At 46.9% G+C, this 17,257-nt stretch overlaps 2 protein-coding genes across 4 annotated transcripts in view; both read left to right on the forward strand.

Annotated features, from left to right (window-relative positions):
- The window catches only part of peak1 (pseudopodium-enriched atypical kinase 1), a 31,655-nt gene extending 27,611 nt beyond the window's left edge, over window positions 1-4,044 (forward strand). For both annotated transcript variants that reach the window (XM_057052903.1, XM_057052904.1), the window contains exon 5: window positions 436-4,044. In XM_057052903.1, the coding sequence (XP_056908883.1) occupies window positions 436-1,752 (1,317 nt within the window). In that variant the 3' untranslated portion in view covers window positions 1,753-4,044. The remainder of the gene's footprint in view (window positions 1-435) is intronic.
- Window positions 4,045-5,265: 1,221 nt separating this feature from the next.
- syt12 (synaptotagmin XII) lies at window positions 5,266-16,844 on the forward strand. 2 transcript variants are annotated; one of them, XM_057052907.1, is made up of 8 exons: window positions 5,266-5,652; window positions 10,958-11,066; window positions 11,652-11,845; window positions 11,925-12,329; window positions 14,257-14,472; window positions 14,737-14,857; window positions 15,024-15,157; window positions 15,273-16,844. In XM_057052907.1, exons 2-8 carry the CDS (start codon window positions 11,021-11,023, stop codon window positions 15,444-15,446), a joined length of 1,290 nt encoding a protein of 429 aa, XP_056908887.1. In that variant the 5' UTR covers window positions 5,266-5,652; window positions 10,958-11,020; the 3' UTR covers window positions 15,447-16,844. The 2 variants fall into 2 exon arrangements, with proteins under 2 accessions (XP_056908887.1, XP_056908886.1); XM_057052906.1 differs by having other exon boundaries at window positions 11,006-11,066.
- Window positions 16,845-17,257: the final 413 nt, after the last annotated feature.

Below are 17,257 nucleotides of genomic sequence, written 5' to 3' on the forward strand. Positions count from 1 at the left end.
GTCATTTTTGTCCCAGCAATCGTACCACCAGTATAATTAGATAATAACCCAGTTAATAACCCCTTAACTTTATGTGTTGTACAAGAATTATATTGCAGCAACATGAGACCGCTAAGTCAGGCAGCTCCCTGTCAGACTGTGACAGTTTCCACAGTTGAAGTTAACTGATGTTTCACCTGAACTCATTACTTTCTCCAGTGTTGTGACCCCATTTCCCATTTTTTGTCTCAGTCACCCACTGGCTGTTTACCGCCATCTAGTGGCCTGAAAAGTGTTACATCTGTAACCACTGTCACATTATTTCTAAGATTTTTGTATAAAAACATGTTGTTTTGAACACACAGTGTACAATTTTGGGATTAACAAGGAATTTGCCTCCCACATTTATTATTTTTCCTTTAAAGCTAAAGCTAGTCTAATTTCTGCCCTCTTCAGATCTGCCGCAGTAAAGTCAAAGAGACCCAGCAGCAGTTTTTCCACAGCCTGGCAGTGAGACAAAGTCTTCCCGTTCACTTCAACATCCAACAAGACTGTGGGCACTTTCTGGCTGATGTTCCTACGTGCCTGCTTCCTTGGGAAGAAGAAGAAGAGGAGGAGGCAGAGGAGCAAGAACCCCAGGAAGAAGATGAAGAGGAAAACGTAAAAGGCCTCAAAGGGAAAGAGTTAAAGACTGAAGCCAATAGGAAATTGGAAGAAACGCCCACTGCAGGTGACATCAACACATCTGGACATTTAAAGAGCCGAGTGGTGGTCATCACACGCGAGGTGCCCTTTCAGACGGTGGCTGACTTTGTCCATGAAGGTGTGGCCCGGCACGCTCAGAACCCAGAGCTGTATGAGCGCCAGGTGTGCCTCCTGCTCCTGCAGCTCTGTTCTGGCCTGGAGCACATGAAACCCTATCACGTGACGCACTGTGACTTGCGTATGGAGAACCTGCTGCTGGTCCACTCTCAGCCCAGCAACCCCTCTAGCCCGGACCTTCTGGAGCCCAATAACAACAGCAGTGGAGCTGGTTCCGCAGGAACCTGCGCCAGTTTCATCGCTGCTGCCTCTAACGCCACCTGTCCCGCCCGCCTCATCATCAGTAATTTCTCCCAGGCCAAACAGAAGAGCGCGCTGATGACTGCCGACCCCGGAACACTACGCAACCAGGCCCGACTTGCACCTGAAATCGTCACGGCGACCCAATATCGAAAGTGCGATGAGTTTCAGACCGGGATTCTCATCTACGAAATGTTGCACCGGCTCAACCCATTTGAAGAGACACCAGAGTTAAAGGAGAGGGAGTACACGTGGGCAGACCTGCCGCTGTTGCCTGTCAGGTCACTCTACTCACAAGGGCTGCAGCAGCTGGCCCGACTGCTCCTCACAGTCAACCCATCTGAAAGAATCCGCATGTCCGAGGCCCGGGCCTGCCTGCAGTGCTTGCTCTGGGGCCCTCGTGAGGACCTGTTCCAGGCGCTGGGCTGCAGCAGCACAGGCCCCATCTCAGGCTCCACCGCCAGCCACCGCGAGGCCACCCTCCAGAACTGGCTGGACTTGAAGCGGACGCTGATGATGATCAAGTTCGCAGAGCGCTCCCTGGACACGGCCTGCGGCGTGAGCCTGGAGGACTGGCTGTGTTGCCAGTATCTGGCGTTCGCCACCACCGACACCCTGAGCCGGGTGGTGCACATCCTGCAGCAGCCCCACCCTCAGCCCCACAGCCTGAGCCAGGCAGCACAGCACCAAACTCACGCACACTCCACCTGACAGTCGCAGCCGCTCTGACTTTCTCCACTCGGCTGTTTCTATGGCAACAGTTCCTACTTCCTCCGTCTGGTCCTTCTGCCGGCGCTAATGTGTGATGTGATCTAATTGTCAGCTTTGTTGTTGCAGTCACAGTTCTCACCTCGATCTAAACTGTTGTTTGTGCAGTGGCTGTGTGTTCTTCTTCATGGTGAAATCCGTCTGCAGTGTGACAGGCTGTCGTCCCAGCCAGGATACAGGATTCCAACGTGGTCAGCTACGTCAGGGTGGATGCCATTGTTACTCAGTGTTTTTTCATAGAAACTAAGAAAACCTGAAACGTTGTGAGGTTTTCCACCTATTTTGTCATGCCACTGAAGTTCTCTGAATCTGTTACAACACACAAAACCCGTGAGGGATTTTTTGTTTATCAAATTGTGAATAGATGCAGAGGGAATTAGGTCAACCTGTCTTTAAGGTTTATTTAACTAAGGAAATTTTAAGAGTTGGCTAACATTTATCCATTCATGCATATATTGTATTTGATACAAAACCTTTTAAAGTTGAAATTGGGACTCAAAGTGAAATAAAGGGATACAGTTATTAAGCTTTTGTATTCATGTATCCCTGAAAGTCACCCCAGATCTGAAGTAGTATGAATATTTTTCCACTTAAACCAAAGATCAACATTTTAACAAAACGATTCTTCTTTCTAGTCCCCAGATTTGCACATTAACGGATGTTTGACCTTAAAATGTTGTGTCAGAACAAATGCAACACTTGTGCCCAGGGCTTCAACGTGGGGTTTGAACACTATGCTTCTTTTGTCTGTGTAGTTTTAAGAGTTTTAAAGATGAGGTAGGATCCATCAGCCCTGACCAGGCTTGACTTCTTGTTGGAGCATGTGCAATTCTAATCTTTGCTAACTTCCTTTGGAAGGTTACAGCTTCTACGATACGCAGCCTTATACAAGTCCTGTTTGTTTTCATGAGTTTGGTGGCACATATACTAATTCTTGTACATTAATTCCTGCTATTTAAGAATCGGACTCGTAGGCATGGATGGGAGAACTGGGAAGTTTCAGGGACTGCCACAGAGTTCTTTGGCTGTTTTGTTGTTCCCGTCAAGTCATTTTGGGACAGTTTTGCGGCACGGACAGCATTTGCACATTTGTTCTGAGCGTTGGTACTCTGGTGGAGAAGACGCGGCGGAGACTGACTGGTCCTGCGGTTAATGGGAGCCTGGTTGGTGATCTTGTGCGTGGGATGCAAGTGTGCCTCCTCAACCTGCCCCCCTCCACCTTCTTTCATGACTGAGCTCTGACAATAACAATCCCCTGTTAAACTGTCATTTTCAAGCTTTATTTTGGGACTTTTCTTTTGATCCAACCAGTGTAAAAGCATCTGAAGCTGAGAACCCAGCAGCACTCTGATGGCTGCATCTTTCCCTCCGGGGCGACGGTTTCAAACTGACACTACAGTAAAGCTTTCAGGAGTTTGGCTCATCTCACTCCAGTAAATATTCCTCTTCCAATCAACACTGCAGCGACTCAACTTGTCACTTTGTGGGGGGGCGCTTTGGGGCTCAGGATCCTGTGATTGCTTCAGTGCAGATGTTCAGTACAAGACTTAATGGGCCACGGAGAAAAAATGAGATAAAGCAAGTGTGAGTTTGTTTCTGCGTTAAAAAGGGTTTGTGTACTGAGGAGTGTGTGTCGACGCCGCTGGTGGCTGTCATTGTGTCAAGAGATTGAAACCTCCATACGTATAACGCTATATTTGAAATATAACCTATTTTAATCTGCACACTATTTTGTCCGCTGTAGAGCACCTGTATTTCTGAGAGATTTTAAACATCATGTATTCATTTTTAAAGCTGTACTTGACGTTCTTCGTCCTTGGGGGAGAAAGGGGTGAGTAGTTTATCACTGTCCAAGGCCAAGACTAAAGATCACGTTCTCTTCAAACCACATGATAAAAAGCATCAATATACAGAACAACGTCTGTTTTCTTTTACCCGCCTGGTCAGCTTATCCGGAGACGAACCACTCTGAAAAGAACCTGCAGGATTCTGCACGGTTAGAACATCTGTCAGTTGAGTGGCCGACAGTGAATATCGTTTATTTTCTCTCTTTGCTTTTCACAATGTTAACTGCCACTGAATGGGGGAGGGGGGGAGGGGGGGGGGGGGGGTGAGGAAAACCTCTATTACTTTATATGAATATGTGTACAGTATGTGTCCTGGCCTGCCACAGTTTATTGTTGATCAATTTATCCAACTGTAACAGAACAATAAATATATGTTTTTATAAATACACAGGTTGTTCAGTTAGTGTGTATGATTTTACAGCTCATGAAAGGAAATATCGCACTGTTATTAATATTAACTAGTAGTTCAAGACACTTTTTTTATGCAGAGGTTGAATCTTAGATCCTCTGGAAGATCAGACCTGTGAGATGCCCAATGAAATTCAATAAGTGTCCCGGCCGACGGTGTGTTTAAGGTGCAGTTCTGTGAATTTTGCGTGGTGGACCTTAAGTTACTCAGCAGTACCCGTTTCCTCCAACAGGGGGAGACACCCTAAATGAAATGCGTAGAGCTGAAGCTGCTCCATAGTTTAATGAATGACTGCTGTTTTTAGGACGTGCCCAAAGGTTGAAGTAATGGGCATGAACAGTTTTGGAGGGTGCATATTCGTCTCCAGCTCGATTTTCTTGCTCTACCAGGTCTTGGAAACCCCCACAGTGTTATGATCAGATCAGCTGGTGTACATTTTCATCACCAAATCTGTTTTCATTAATAACCCAACCTTAGTATTTGGTGCATATTAAGTGTAAAACAATCAGGTTTAAAATCAGTTTATTGTCTGCCTGTTCCCAATTGCCCACCCTCAAAGTGATGATGAGAATTGTCCGTGGTCATCTGTGGATGTGGCCTGACGACGCCCCAGTAGGTTTATTACCTGTTCAATGGGTTATTACTTAATCAATTAGGAAATTGGATGAGGTCAAGCTACTCCAGGGTATTCCCGAGTAGGCAACGGCTGCCTAATAATATCAGCTGTGAGATAAACCTGGGGGGGGGATTGATATTTACTTTAACAATCAAACGGTCTTGATGGAGGAGGTGGTTACCATGGTTTCATGAAGAATAAATAATCATATTGATCGGGCTTTGTGTGATGTCCAGAGCCATGCAGGGGTCGTTGACTTTAATTTGGTTCTCCTGATGAGAGGACAGTCGTTTTGCACCCACCTCCAGGACAGACGCTTGTGTAATTTCACACTGACTCATCACAGAGCCGATGGAGCGATGGATTTTTATTTAAAACTTATACATTCGCTTAGTTTCACTTCTATTAAATAATGAGGTTTTCTATATAATGAGATATAAATGAATATTCTGATTTAGGAGGTTCAACCTGACCTAATGGGTGGAGACACTTATGTGAGCCCTGTTGCGTAACACCAGTGTGTGTGTGTGTGTGTGTGTGTGTGTGTGTGTGTGTGTGTGTTGGGGGGAGGGGGGTTCTTATTGGTGATGGGACCGGTGGTGGAAGTTTCTCCGAGGGGGGCTCCCATCTCCCGTCCTCTGGTGCTCGGTGTAGCCGACACAGAGACGCCTCTAGCGCAGCTTTCCCAACGCAGTCTCCGAGCGTGAGAAACCCTCCTCCTCTTCCTCCCCCCTGCCCTCTTCATCCTCTTCCACCCTCCCTCTAGCTGTCGGTTGCGCTGAAACGGGAGGAGTGTGATCGCGGCTCCCCTCCCTCCTCCAGCACCACATCCTCCTCCCGGGACACAGGCAGCGGACCGGCACCGGTGCCATTGGATGGAGAGAAGCGCCTGAAGAAGGGAGAGCGGCGGAGTTGCTCTCTACCCTCCTCCTCCTCCCTCTATCCTTTACTGCACCAAAAGAAAACTCGGGGTAAGAAATGCGTGCTCTCTCGGGCCATTCGCGCATCCGCCGCTGCGCTCCCGCACTTCCCCGGTGCGCATCCCGCAGAACGCCAGTTGCATGCGTCCTTTTCTTCCTCCCGCTGCTGTTAATTTCCCGCTGATGGATTAGCTGACGGGATGTCGCGGTATTTACTTCCACTCAGACGACCCAGAAGCTGAATGGCGTAGCCGGGAGCTGGTGTATATCTGCGGGAGCGAATTGATGCTCCGTGCGGCATTCAGGGACCTCAGGTGTTCCAAAAAGCGCTGTCAGTCCCGCTGAACTCCAGTTGAGATCTGTGGCACTTGGCGCAGCTTTGAGAGGCAGCTGTAATAACGTGGTCTCACAATGGACTTTACTACTGCTGATGAAGAGTCCTGCTGCTCCATCATTTTCATGGATGCAACACTGTAAAAGTGACAACTGATACCTGACAAATTGCGTTTAATGTCTGTTGGAAAACCAAAAAAGGATGGCAGAACTGGAAATAGAAGAGGGGAAAAGATACAGCAGGATGCTTGTTAGTTTTGAACAGCTTGACTAAAGATATGGAAGATTAAAACTCTGGGGGTTCATTATTATGGGAATGTTTTTGTGTTTCCAGTGAGTGTAACTAAAGTTTGCCTTTATTCCATTATCCAGGGAGCCTCCCACTGTGATGCGTTTCACATCAGTCTTTAATTCCATTTTAAAAAGTTGTGATTAGCCAAAAAGGCGTTTCGTGCCAGTTAGCTGTAATATAGACGATGTGTGGGAGGCGAGCTTCTGCATTACTGAAATAGATCCACGAGATGAGCGTTCAGCTGACTGGCAACGAGCGTTTTTGGGTTGGTTGTGTTAAACTTAAATACCGAGAAGAAAAACTCAATCTTGGTAATGTGAGCTCATGCTCAGAATCAGCAAGTGCACTGATGCTGGAGGTGAAGTAGTGTGTGTGTGTGTGTGTGTGTGTGTGTGTGTGTGTGTGTGTGTGTGTGTGTGTGTGTGTGTGTGTGTGTGTGTGTGTGTGTGTGTGTGTGTTGGCCACTGGAACTCTTGTCTTCTCCTCGCTGGACTGAAATTACAATCTCCACAGAACTGAATTCCTCCACCAGCACATGCAATCACCTCAGTCATTCATGCACCACCCTCTTGCTGTCATGGGCTTCCCCTACACACACACACACACTCTCTCTCTCTCTCACTCTCCCCGTGTCCCCCTGGAATTTCTAGGAAGAAAAGCACTGCGACATTAATAAAAATGTGCCCTTCCTCCGAGTGAGAGTTGGAACTGTCCCATTCCCACTAAAACCTGAAATTATGACGGCCAACTGCTGCAGGAGGGCCCAGATTTATATCTGATGCCTGTAGACGGAGCAGTTGGCTGACAAATGTGGCTCACGCTCGGAGCTCCAGGAGAACACAGCTGGCGGCAGGGAAGGGGGGGGGGGGGGTACTCATAAAATAAAGGTTAATCATATTTATGAGAATGGGACTCTTAAAGTCATCAGATTCAAGCAGGCAGCGTGTGTCTCTGGTGTCCCTGGTTTTCTATCAATTCTAAATTCTAGTTCTGTCTAGAACTTAATTCAGATTTTTTTTTAAATGTATTTTCTCCACACAAGAATACTGATGGGTTTAATCAAACCTTACCAGATTTTCATGCCTTTATTGTAGCCTGCCACCAGGGGGCGATAAGAGCTGTTTTGGGGGCTGCTGAGACGCAGACGTGACAGTTACCATTAAAATCAGTGCGGAAGATGCAAAATGGTTTCCAGGCTGGGTGGTGAGAGGTCACGTGGGCCAACATCGCGGAGGAACACGGATGAGAATACGGATGAGTCATCCAACAGTTTTCCATCGCACAACACCTCCAGAGAGATCACCATGACAGCGGCAGACGAGTCGAAACGGGCTGAAAATGCCATAAATGTTTCTGGCGCCTCGGGGCTTTGTGTTCATTGTTATGGTTTGGGGTTTGGATTCCTGAAAGGTTTCGCTGTTATTGTCGTATTTCAAGTATACAATAAGGCAACGATCATGAAAGTCATCCCAGAGAGCTAAACTTTACCCAGTTTGCTATATATTCCATATAGAAAGCCTGAAATGCCACTAAGGTCTTTATTCAGGGACAATATCTGCTCTTTGTTCTTATATAATGCTTAATTTTTATCTACAGATATCTGCATTGATGGTGTATTATTGTACAGCTGTTACAAGTGTGTTTGACTCACAGGAATAGCTTCCCTCAAGAAAGAGTCAAATCTGTAGCTTCATCTTGAACTTCTGCAATTTTTCTGTGGAAAGTGCAGTAAGCAGGCCTGCAAAGTGGCACATCAGCTGTGAGTTTCTGTCCAAAAACATCTTCAGCGTTGGCTGATCAATAAATCTGATTCCCCGACTCAAACTGCCGATGCCTCAATTTTGGCTTCCGCACGCATTTACACTCACGAGGGAACCTTTTTATGAAAAATGTAGTTGGATCTGGCGAATGTTTTACGATGCAGAATAACTGTCAGTGTGAGGAACCAAAAAGAGACCCAGTCAACACCTTGTTTAACTGCCCTCTGGTTGTACTGGGATAAACCCACAGCCCTGAGCGGGGCATATGTCCATCATTAAATGGGCCCGGTCGCACAGACGGCTGTTCCACCTGTGGGTAGAGGTCAGGTTTAGAGTGTTGTCAGAGCTCTCTGCTGCAACGCTGACATTTCAAAGCCCCGTTTGCTGCAGCTTTTATTTATTCATGCAAGAAGAAGAGACGTTTAATCGGGAAAGCATGAAGAAGTGTCGTGAGTAAAAGGGCAAAAACGCTGCTCGGGGTTACAGCGTTTCACTGAGTGCAGCGAGAAGGCAGTTAATCAGATTAAAAGTAAAGTTGATTGATCAGATATCAGCAGAGCGAGTGAGAAAGCCTCACAGCAGACAGGTTTGCCGTCCCTCCCCCCCTTTTTTCTTCCCCAGCGGCTTTTTCTTTCCCTCTCAGAAGAAGGCAACCTTGGAATTTTCCCTCCCTCCTTACTCTCTCCACCGCTTCACTATTGTTCTCTGTAATTTCTCTCTCTCTGCCGGTGTGTGTAGATCAGAATCCCAGTTTGCTCCTGAAGTTAAGAAACGCTAAGATTCTTGCATCCTTCAACCAAAGCCAGAGAATTTAATATTGAATATAAGCCAAAAAGGCATCGCTGCTCATGTCTGACTTCCTCCAGTTGGCTGGAAGCTACTGTTCAAATACATGAATATTTATAGGAGCATTCAAGATCATCACAGTCGGTTCTACAAGCCGAGGTGGCAAAACTCATTTCATGCTTATCTCATCTGGGAAGATGTCTTCCGTCTGTGCAGTGAGGGAAAACAGTCCTTTTAGGCTCGGTGAGGAACGTTGCCAGACACGGAATCCCAGCATGACTGATTCATGGAGTTATCACATCAGCAGATAAGCTGGAATAAATTTGTTGTCTTTCCCTTCACGGCCACGTGTTAAAGAGCTGTCAGACTGAAGAACGTCTTCAATCTGGAGGGAAGTGAATCGCTGACTCACGGAGACCACGCATCCGGGCTGAAGCCCCGATAACGAAACACTACTGAGCTGCATCCTGATTCAGGTGGTCTTCAGCTGAAGGTTCTGAAGGTGGTGAGCAAGAGTGACCCTAAACTGCCTAAACTGCAGGCTTAATAAAGTCTTACCAAGCCCCCCTCCATTTTCTGAAACAAAGTGAAGCTTGTACAAACTAGCTAAAGACAACCAACAGGTTCCACCAATCAGTGTTCTTCATTCCCTGGAGTCTGACCTGCTTCCAATAGACCCTGTTTAAGGGAAAGTTTGATAATTGCTGTCAAAATGGGCCATTTTTTTTCCAAACAAGGAAAAAATGTCCTGTGTGGGAAAAGAGGTGGATCTAATCTTGGTGGCCCTTGTGCGCACTACTTTACAATAATTTGAGGCTTGAAGAGTTTAATTGATGCTAATGAATGAACCCAAACACCTCCCCCAGACAACACGTTCAGAGCTCCTTTTGTGCCTCTTTGTTTTCTTCATCTATTTAAAGCTTCACAGCCTGGTTGTACTTGGAGCATCCTTCTGCATCCAGCACCCACGCTGCCTCATTGTTATCCCCCCCTTGTTAAAACCTCCCCTCGCCTCCCTCAGGTGCTCCAGTCACGCGCAACGTGTCGGCAGCCGGGTTAAACCGATCGCGTCCACGGCCCGGCCGCGCCGGAGGGCCGTGTCTGCCGGTTTGCTCCGTCCCAGAGATTCCCCGAGCTTTGCTAATGGAACATCAGCAGCTGTCAGTGGGCCCCGCACTGCGTCAGCCGCTTTAATTGGCCCGCATGGCTGTGGTCTGCAAAAACGCTCAGCAGAATTGAGTGAACAACCCCCCCAACAAACCCCCCCTGCAGCATTTCTCTATATCATTAGTGTAATGCTCCCGTTTCCTCCGAGCCATGAGATATGGGAAGATTCCAGCAGGCGGGGGAGGAGGGGAAGTTAGGTGGAGGAATGAGTCACACACCAGTGCCCATCCTTTCTTTTTCTTTTTGAAGTTTGCGGAGGAAGAGGTTCACGGAAAAATAATCCCATCTTTTATGAAACAGCCTCAGGTGTCTTTTTGTTGTTGTTGTTTTTAAAATCAATCTATAGATTTCTTACTGTAAAGCAAATAAAGGCAAAATATGAAGGAAGGTTGTCTAAGGGTAGAAGCACTTAGTTCTGAGAAACCTCACGACAGGGAGGTATTAAATCAAACAGCATGTGACGGTTATAACAGCATGTGACGGTTATAACAGCATGTGGCGGTTATAACAGCATGTGACGGTTATAACAGCATGTGACGGTTATAACAGCATGTGGCGGTTATAACAGCATGTGACGGTTATAACAGCATGTGACGGTTATAACTGTTTTCCTCTATATTTGGGAGCGGCTGCAGCATCTGTCAGCTCTTGGGTCACACTCTGGCTGACCCGCGTTTGTTTGTCATCCAATTACTGGACAGATTTCTATATAACCTGCTGCAGGTCTCTGGGCACAGCCAGAGCTTCGTTTGGCACCGATGTGGAAGGGGAATTGTGGTTTGAGCTGCAGTTATGGGTAAAAAGAAAAATAAAGCTGCCATGTTTGGGGGAAGTAAGATGGTTTTTACAGCAGAACCCTCCTGTGATTAACGTGTTTTCTTTGCTCGGACCTTGTCACACGGCCGGGCTGCCCTGGCGTGAGATTTGCAGGACGAATCTCGTGCACTCCACCAATGATATTGTCTGGTAACAGTTTTATCTCCCACTTTTTCTTTGTGTTTTGTATGTCTGACAACAGAAAGGAGACCCAACTTGAACAGATCACCCTGTGAATGTTTGTCTGCAGGCTGGCTGCAGCACCATGTCCTCGCCTCAAAGTGGGGATATATCGGGCTACCATCTGAGCGGTGAGTGCTTCATCACGCTCCTTTAAAGTTTGCTTTAACACATTTTTAAATTCAGCAGGACGTGTGTGTGTGTGTGTGTGTGTGTGTGTGTGTGTGTGTGTGTGTGTGTGTGTGTGTGTGTCCTCGAGTCTATTTCTCAGGAAACGCTCGAGCTTTAGAGCACCTCTGAACACCATCAGGGTTAGAGAACATTTGAAGTTGGCCTATAATTGGGGCATTATTTGCGTTAGGAGGAGGCTGTCAAAACCTTCCCCCGCAACGTATTCATCAAGTGTAAACCACCTCTGGCACGGGCTCAGTCTCTCTCTGCAGTGCAACATCAGATGCTCTGAGTGGATTTTTATTACAAACTGATTTCCTCTAGTTTTTATGCATCCCGAAGCCTCCCGGTCGCTCCGCTGCAGGCTGCTGATCGATGTACAGTAGCTGGCTGACTCGCTTATGGATTGTAAAACCAAAAATCATACCGGCCTCTAAATAAAGCAAAAACTCCGGTTTCTCTCGGACATCGATGACTAAAAATTGAGTTACGAGACCAAAACTCTGTCCGGTTGTTGAAAGTGGTGTGATGTGTGCTCGCTGCAGTGGTGCGGAACCCACCTGGCTGGGAGGTCGGCATCTACCTGGCAGGTTTCTTTGTGCTGCTGGCCGTGGCGGGGCTCAACATCTGGAAGCTGTGGAAATCTGGAACGTTCCCCACGCCGTCCCCATTCCCCAACTTTGACTATCGCTACCTACAAGAAAAATATGGGACTTCCTTCTCAGAAGTCAGACAGAAGGTATCAGCAGCTGCTGTTTTTATTCTTCCTGTAATTTCTTGGCGAGGGCACGGTTGACCTTTGACCCTCTTTCCCGAAGCGAGTCGCTGCCAACAACCATCGGCGAACCTCCGCCACGTCCAGCCGCAAGCCGAGCCTGGCCCTGTGCGACACTCCGGACGCTTTCAGGGACCTGGGTCACCTGGAGCTGATGAGCAGGGAGCTGGACCCCACCGGGATGGCTCAGCTTAACCGCTCTATTTCCACCGACTCGCTCAGCTCAATCTCCTCCATCGCCAACAATTTCGGCCACGACTTCACGGTGGGCCAGCTGGAGGTCACCCTGGAGTTCGAGCCGTCCCGACACCCCAACCAGGGGACAGGACTGCTCCACATGACTCTGCACCAGGGCAAAGACCTGCTGGAAAAGGAGGAGGGAGACTTTCCCGGCTGCTTCATTAGAGTTTCCCTGGGGCCCGAAGAGATCAATATAGGAGTCACGAGGGTAAGGAAACGGCTCTCCTCTCCTGTTGTCCCAACATGCATCTGGAATCGTGTTGTTGATCCTTCATTTTGGGGGTGGATAAAGTCCAGCTGCAGGCAACAGCCACAACCGTGAGCAGACACGCTGTAGTTAGGATCACATGGAAATATGGCGATGCCACAGATGTAGAAATGTCTTAATTAATCATTGTCATTTTTGGTGAAAGAGCTGCTCGGAGGTTTAACCATCACTGTTCCACTTTGAACCACGATGAGGATCTGGGCGCCAGGTTTTTCCCCCCTATCAGGAGCTGATGTCAGAGGGGTCATGCCCGTCATATCTAATATTTATCCAACCGACGACTCAGGAGCGTACTTAATGATGTATCCATACTCCAATATAAACGTAATTCTATGTCGAGGAGCTCACTTTGAAGTTGAAAGGATGAGCTTTTATGACAGAATTGTGCCACCGATGTTGCTTTTTATGTATAACAGCGGAGCCACAGTCATCCATCTGCTACACCTGCCTCCCGCCTTCTGCTCTCACTGAGACGCCGCCAGAATCTCCGCTCCTCCCCGCCGGGCTGTGAATCATCGGCTCACTGCGGCTCGATGCTGTAGGTGCGGGCTCGCCTCGCCCGAGCCCGTCGCTGACGGAGCCGCTTCTGGCGGCGCCTCCTGAGCAAGAAGAACCGCTGACATCAGCTCCACCCCGGTGGTCTGCCTCTCTCTCTCCCTCGCTGTTTATTTTCCTCTCTGCCGTTTTTGCCTCCTTTATTTACCACTCTATCGCTCCCCCCCCCCCCCCCCCCCCTCCTCCATTTGTTTCTCCTGACACCGCTTCACACCTTTGTTTTGCCTTTAATCACGTGTCTTCGCTCCATCCTCTTTTTCTCCATCCATGATGGAACCGGCTGGCAGACACAAACAGATCCCCAGTGGCCGACAACCTCCCCCCCCCCCCCCCCCCCCCCGAGCTGTTATTGCCTCACTGTCACCACCACACACAGGTGATAAAATGGTGTGCAGGGCTGCTTCATATCTGTGTGGATGCTGTATGATTGCGATGATGTTTGAGACACGGGTCAAGGTTGGACCAATAGATTTGCACATCTTTCAGTCTGGATTCGCCTTCAGCGACCGTTATTTATCTATTTACCCTGAACGACTCCTGCTGACCTCGCACGGAAAATGTGTTTTTATTCTCTCTCAGTGTCTTTTTATTGGAGGAAGGCTGCGGTTTTACTCCAGACTCATTAGGTAAAATACTCACCAAGGCTGTTATTAAATTGTGTTTTTGCACACTTGCGTTGCCTGGTAACCTCCAACTGCGGTGTGAACCCACGTCTCTGGGCACGTTTCAGGAGGCGCCGCTGGGGAGATGGTTGGCTATGAGATGTTGGAGCAGCTCACTTTGCACTGATTGGTTGTTTGGACTTCAATTTAGGATCTTTAGGATCGTTTTTGGATCAAACCTGACAGTGTCTGATAAGCTGGACCAGTTCAGAACCAGAACCTTTACCACCAGTCACTGGGCGAGAGGCAGGAATTCATACTGGTCAAGTCATGAATCCAACATTAAAGTTTCATTTTGGACACATAATAGTGGTTTGACTTCACAATGAAGGATGTAGAGTGTATTTCTTTCCTTGTGCAGATGGTTTATTCCTAGATTTTCAACAGTTTTTGGTGCTTTAAAAGGATGGAATGTTTATTATATTTATATTGAATTGTTGTGTTATTTCACTATAGTGAAGTTGCATAATTAAACTCTTCAATTTTCCTCCCATTAGCCCTCTCTCTCTTCCATTTTGATAGTTTTCACATGTGCATCCCCAGAATAAACCTGTAAAAAATCAGGTCCAAGAGGACTTTCTCCCTGCAAGAGCGATTTTTTACTTCTTTTCTTTTTGCATCACTGCACATTTATGCTCTGCCTCCCACAGGTCCAGACGAACGCATTCACGGTGATTTTCGACGAGCACTACACCATCCCTATGGACCTGTCCGCTCTGGAGGAGTACACTTTGCGTTTTGCTGCTTTTGGCATTGACGCCGATGAGAGAAATATAAGCGCTGGGATAGCAGATCTCAAGCTGTCAGATCTGGATCTGACCGTCAGACCTTTCAATGCCTGGCTTTACCTTCAGGACGTTAACAAAGTGAGTGCAGCCATGTGACAACGGTTGACGTTTTAAGAAAGTAAGAAAATGCTCCATTTTAGTTGCATGACATGCAATAATGTTGTGCTCCCTCTGCTGGATATTCTTTAGAACTGCACCCCATGTGTATTAAAAAAGAAAAAATCTTTTCAGCTGCACTAAAGAGCAATAAAAAGAAACCTGTCCACATTTATAGACCTGTGTGGGTGGCTATTTACTTTGTGGAAACGTCAGAGCTTCACCCAGGCGGTTGTCTGATTGCAGGCCGTGGATGCGGTTGGAGAAATCTTGTTGTCTCTCAGCTATCTGCCAACAGCCGAGCGTCTCACTGTGGTTGTGGCCAAGTGCAAGAACCTGGTGTGGACAGACAGCAAGACGACGGCAGGTTAGACACGTCTATAATCGGGACCAACGTGCTGATTGGTTGATTATGAAAAACGTCCGATCACGCTGTGCTTGCACTACTGGAACTTTGATTGTGTTTTCTTTTCCTTGTGTGTGTAAAATGTGCACATTTTCGTATCGTTTTTGTCACTCGCGCGTCCTCCCAGACCCCTTCGTCAAGGTGTATCTCCTACAAGACGGCAAGAAGATCAGCAAGAAGAAGACGTCCACCAAAAGGGATGACACCAACCCCATTTTCAACGAAGCCATGATCTTCTCTGTCCCATCCAACGTTCTGCAGGTAAGAACGTTCTGCACATGACATCACATCAGCTGGTATAATTCCTTAAGTGGGGGGATCGTGCGTGTGAAAAAGACAGTGATCCCGACAGAGCAACCGTGCCATGTGTCTGCAGGAACTCTCCCTGAGGGTAACAGTGGCGGAGACCACAGAAGACGGCCGCGGCGAGAACCTCGGTCACGTGATCATCGGCCCAGAGGCCAGTGGGATGGGGATCACTCACTGGAACCAGATGCTGGCCACTCTGAGGAAGCCTGTGTCCATGTGGCACCCACTGCGCAGGATCTAGTCCTTCTTTCCCCCAGTCGAGTAAATAAAACACTGTGCTCTTCATGTTCCTTTCCCCTTTGCCCCTGCGGCGCAGCTCTTTCACTCAGATCAGAAGTTTTGGCTCATGCCATCTCTTCATGCCAGGGGGAGGAATCTAAAAAGCCAGTGTCAAACAGAAGCTGGGAGCGACTGGATCGCCCCTCGGCTTTCATTCTTGTGCCTGTTGCAGGCTAGATTGTGAACGTGGATCTCACCTAGGTAATAAATCACAAAGAGATGGAGTCCTTATTCCCTCCTCGTTATCGTGCAACTTTCTGTACTCACGTTAATTTATAGCAAACAATCTTGTCACTGTTGTCTAATTGTGATGTTTTGCATTCTCAGCAGCCTGCGGACGTCTCGGTGCCACTGTAGATCATCTCAGATTAGTCGCCCAAAGTAACCTAAAGCGTTTTAAGACAACAATTTTTAACTTTAACTCAAATCTGAAATGGCGACAGGAAGAGAGACACCTTTGCAAAGTTGTAGTTTGCATTTTAGGTGAGACTTAACTAACAAAAGCAGCTCATTCTTGACCCCTTCTAACCCCCCCCTGCATGGAGACCGACTGATTGAATGGATGATATTCTCCACCTTCAGGACAAAACTCTTTTGTCGTTCGTGCCACTCGTGGATCTTGCGCACTCCATCCATTTTGTAGCTCTCTTAAAGCTAACTTGAATTCGCTCTCTTGGATTTGCTTGTGTGTAACGATAAGGCGGGAAAATACTAGTTTTTCTTTGAATTTAATGTGCTTTTGGAGAAACAAAACAAAAAAAAACACATCCAGGTACTCTTATCCAGGTGAAATAAACGTAATTTGTAGCAGTTGTTACAGGGTGGCAAAACCAATTGTAGTTAGCATAAATGTCATTATTGTTCTATTTTTACCATGAATGTAACATGTGATCAATCGATCGTGTAACTTTTGGTATTACTCCTGTTCATCAGCACCTTTTCGTTTCAATTCCGGGTGCAAATAGGATTTTATTATCCGTGTTATTACACTTTTACAACGTACGCTTTTGTTTGTACAACACCAATAGTTTTCCTGATCCGAAAAATCACTTTAAAACCAGTTATTGTTATGATGTGTTTTCCGAGTGTGAAGTCTCTTGTGAGGTAAACGCTCATGAAAACTTCGAACGCATCATGAGATTTATAATCAAACGTGTAATTCATCTGTGGTTAATCTACAATATTACCTCCTGTGCCAAATAATGAAGCAATATTTTCATTTCCAATCAGCACTGGCATTTTATCGAAGCTGTAGCCGCCATTCGACCATGCATGACGTTATTTAGCACTGATGTGAATGTGCCTCACAAATAAGTTGTAATGTGTGGATGCTGTTTAAAATAAAAGCAACTCAGCTGCACCACGCTGGTCATTTCTTGCAGTTTTCTTTGGTTTTTTAGACGTTATTGAGCTGTTCCAGTGAGGTACTGGACACTAACAGGATTGAACACTACATCCTAAAGTCATTGAGCTATTGTAGGTTAATATGGAAGGTGCACTAAAGTGCTGTCCAGACACCTGGGACCTTAGGAGATGCAACGACTGAAAGCTTTCTGTGAGTAAATGCCTTTTATTTTAAACTATGCAGCTGTCATGTACATATTTTAATTTCTGTGCACGACATTCTTCTCTTCTGTCCTGCATTTAAAGGGTACAAATTGGCGATTCTGTTCCTGGATTGGTATGGTGGGGGGTGAAGTGGTTATTATTTGGGGGGTTTTTGCTAGTTTCTTTTTCTTTTTGTTCTCTTTTTATGTGTGTTGTTTTGCTGTG

Source organism: Takifugu flavidus, chromosome 13 (assembly GCF_003711565.1).
Source record: "Takifugu flavidus isolate HTHZ2018 chromosome 13, ASM371156v2, whole genome shotgun sequence".
NCBI lineage: Eukaryota > Metazoa > Chordata > Actinopteri > Tetraodontiformes > Tetraodontidae > Takifugu > Takifugu flavidus.

Bases quoted from the DNA above. Each gene is read 5' to 3' on its own strand.
- syt12 (XM_057052907.1), top strand. From the start codon at position 11,021: ATGTCCTCGCCTCAAAGTGGGGATATATCGGGCTACCATCTGAGCG. The intron at 11,846-11,924 runs GTATCAGCAGCT...TCTTTCCCGAAG, and splicing joins TCTCAGAAGTCAGACAGAAG to CGAGTCGCTGCCAACAACCA. The intron at 15,158-15,272 runs GTAAGAACGTTC...ATGTGTCTGCAG, and splicing joins TCCCATCCAACGTTCTGCAG to GAACTCTCCCTGAGGGTAAC.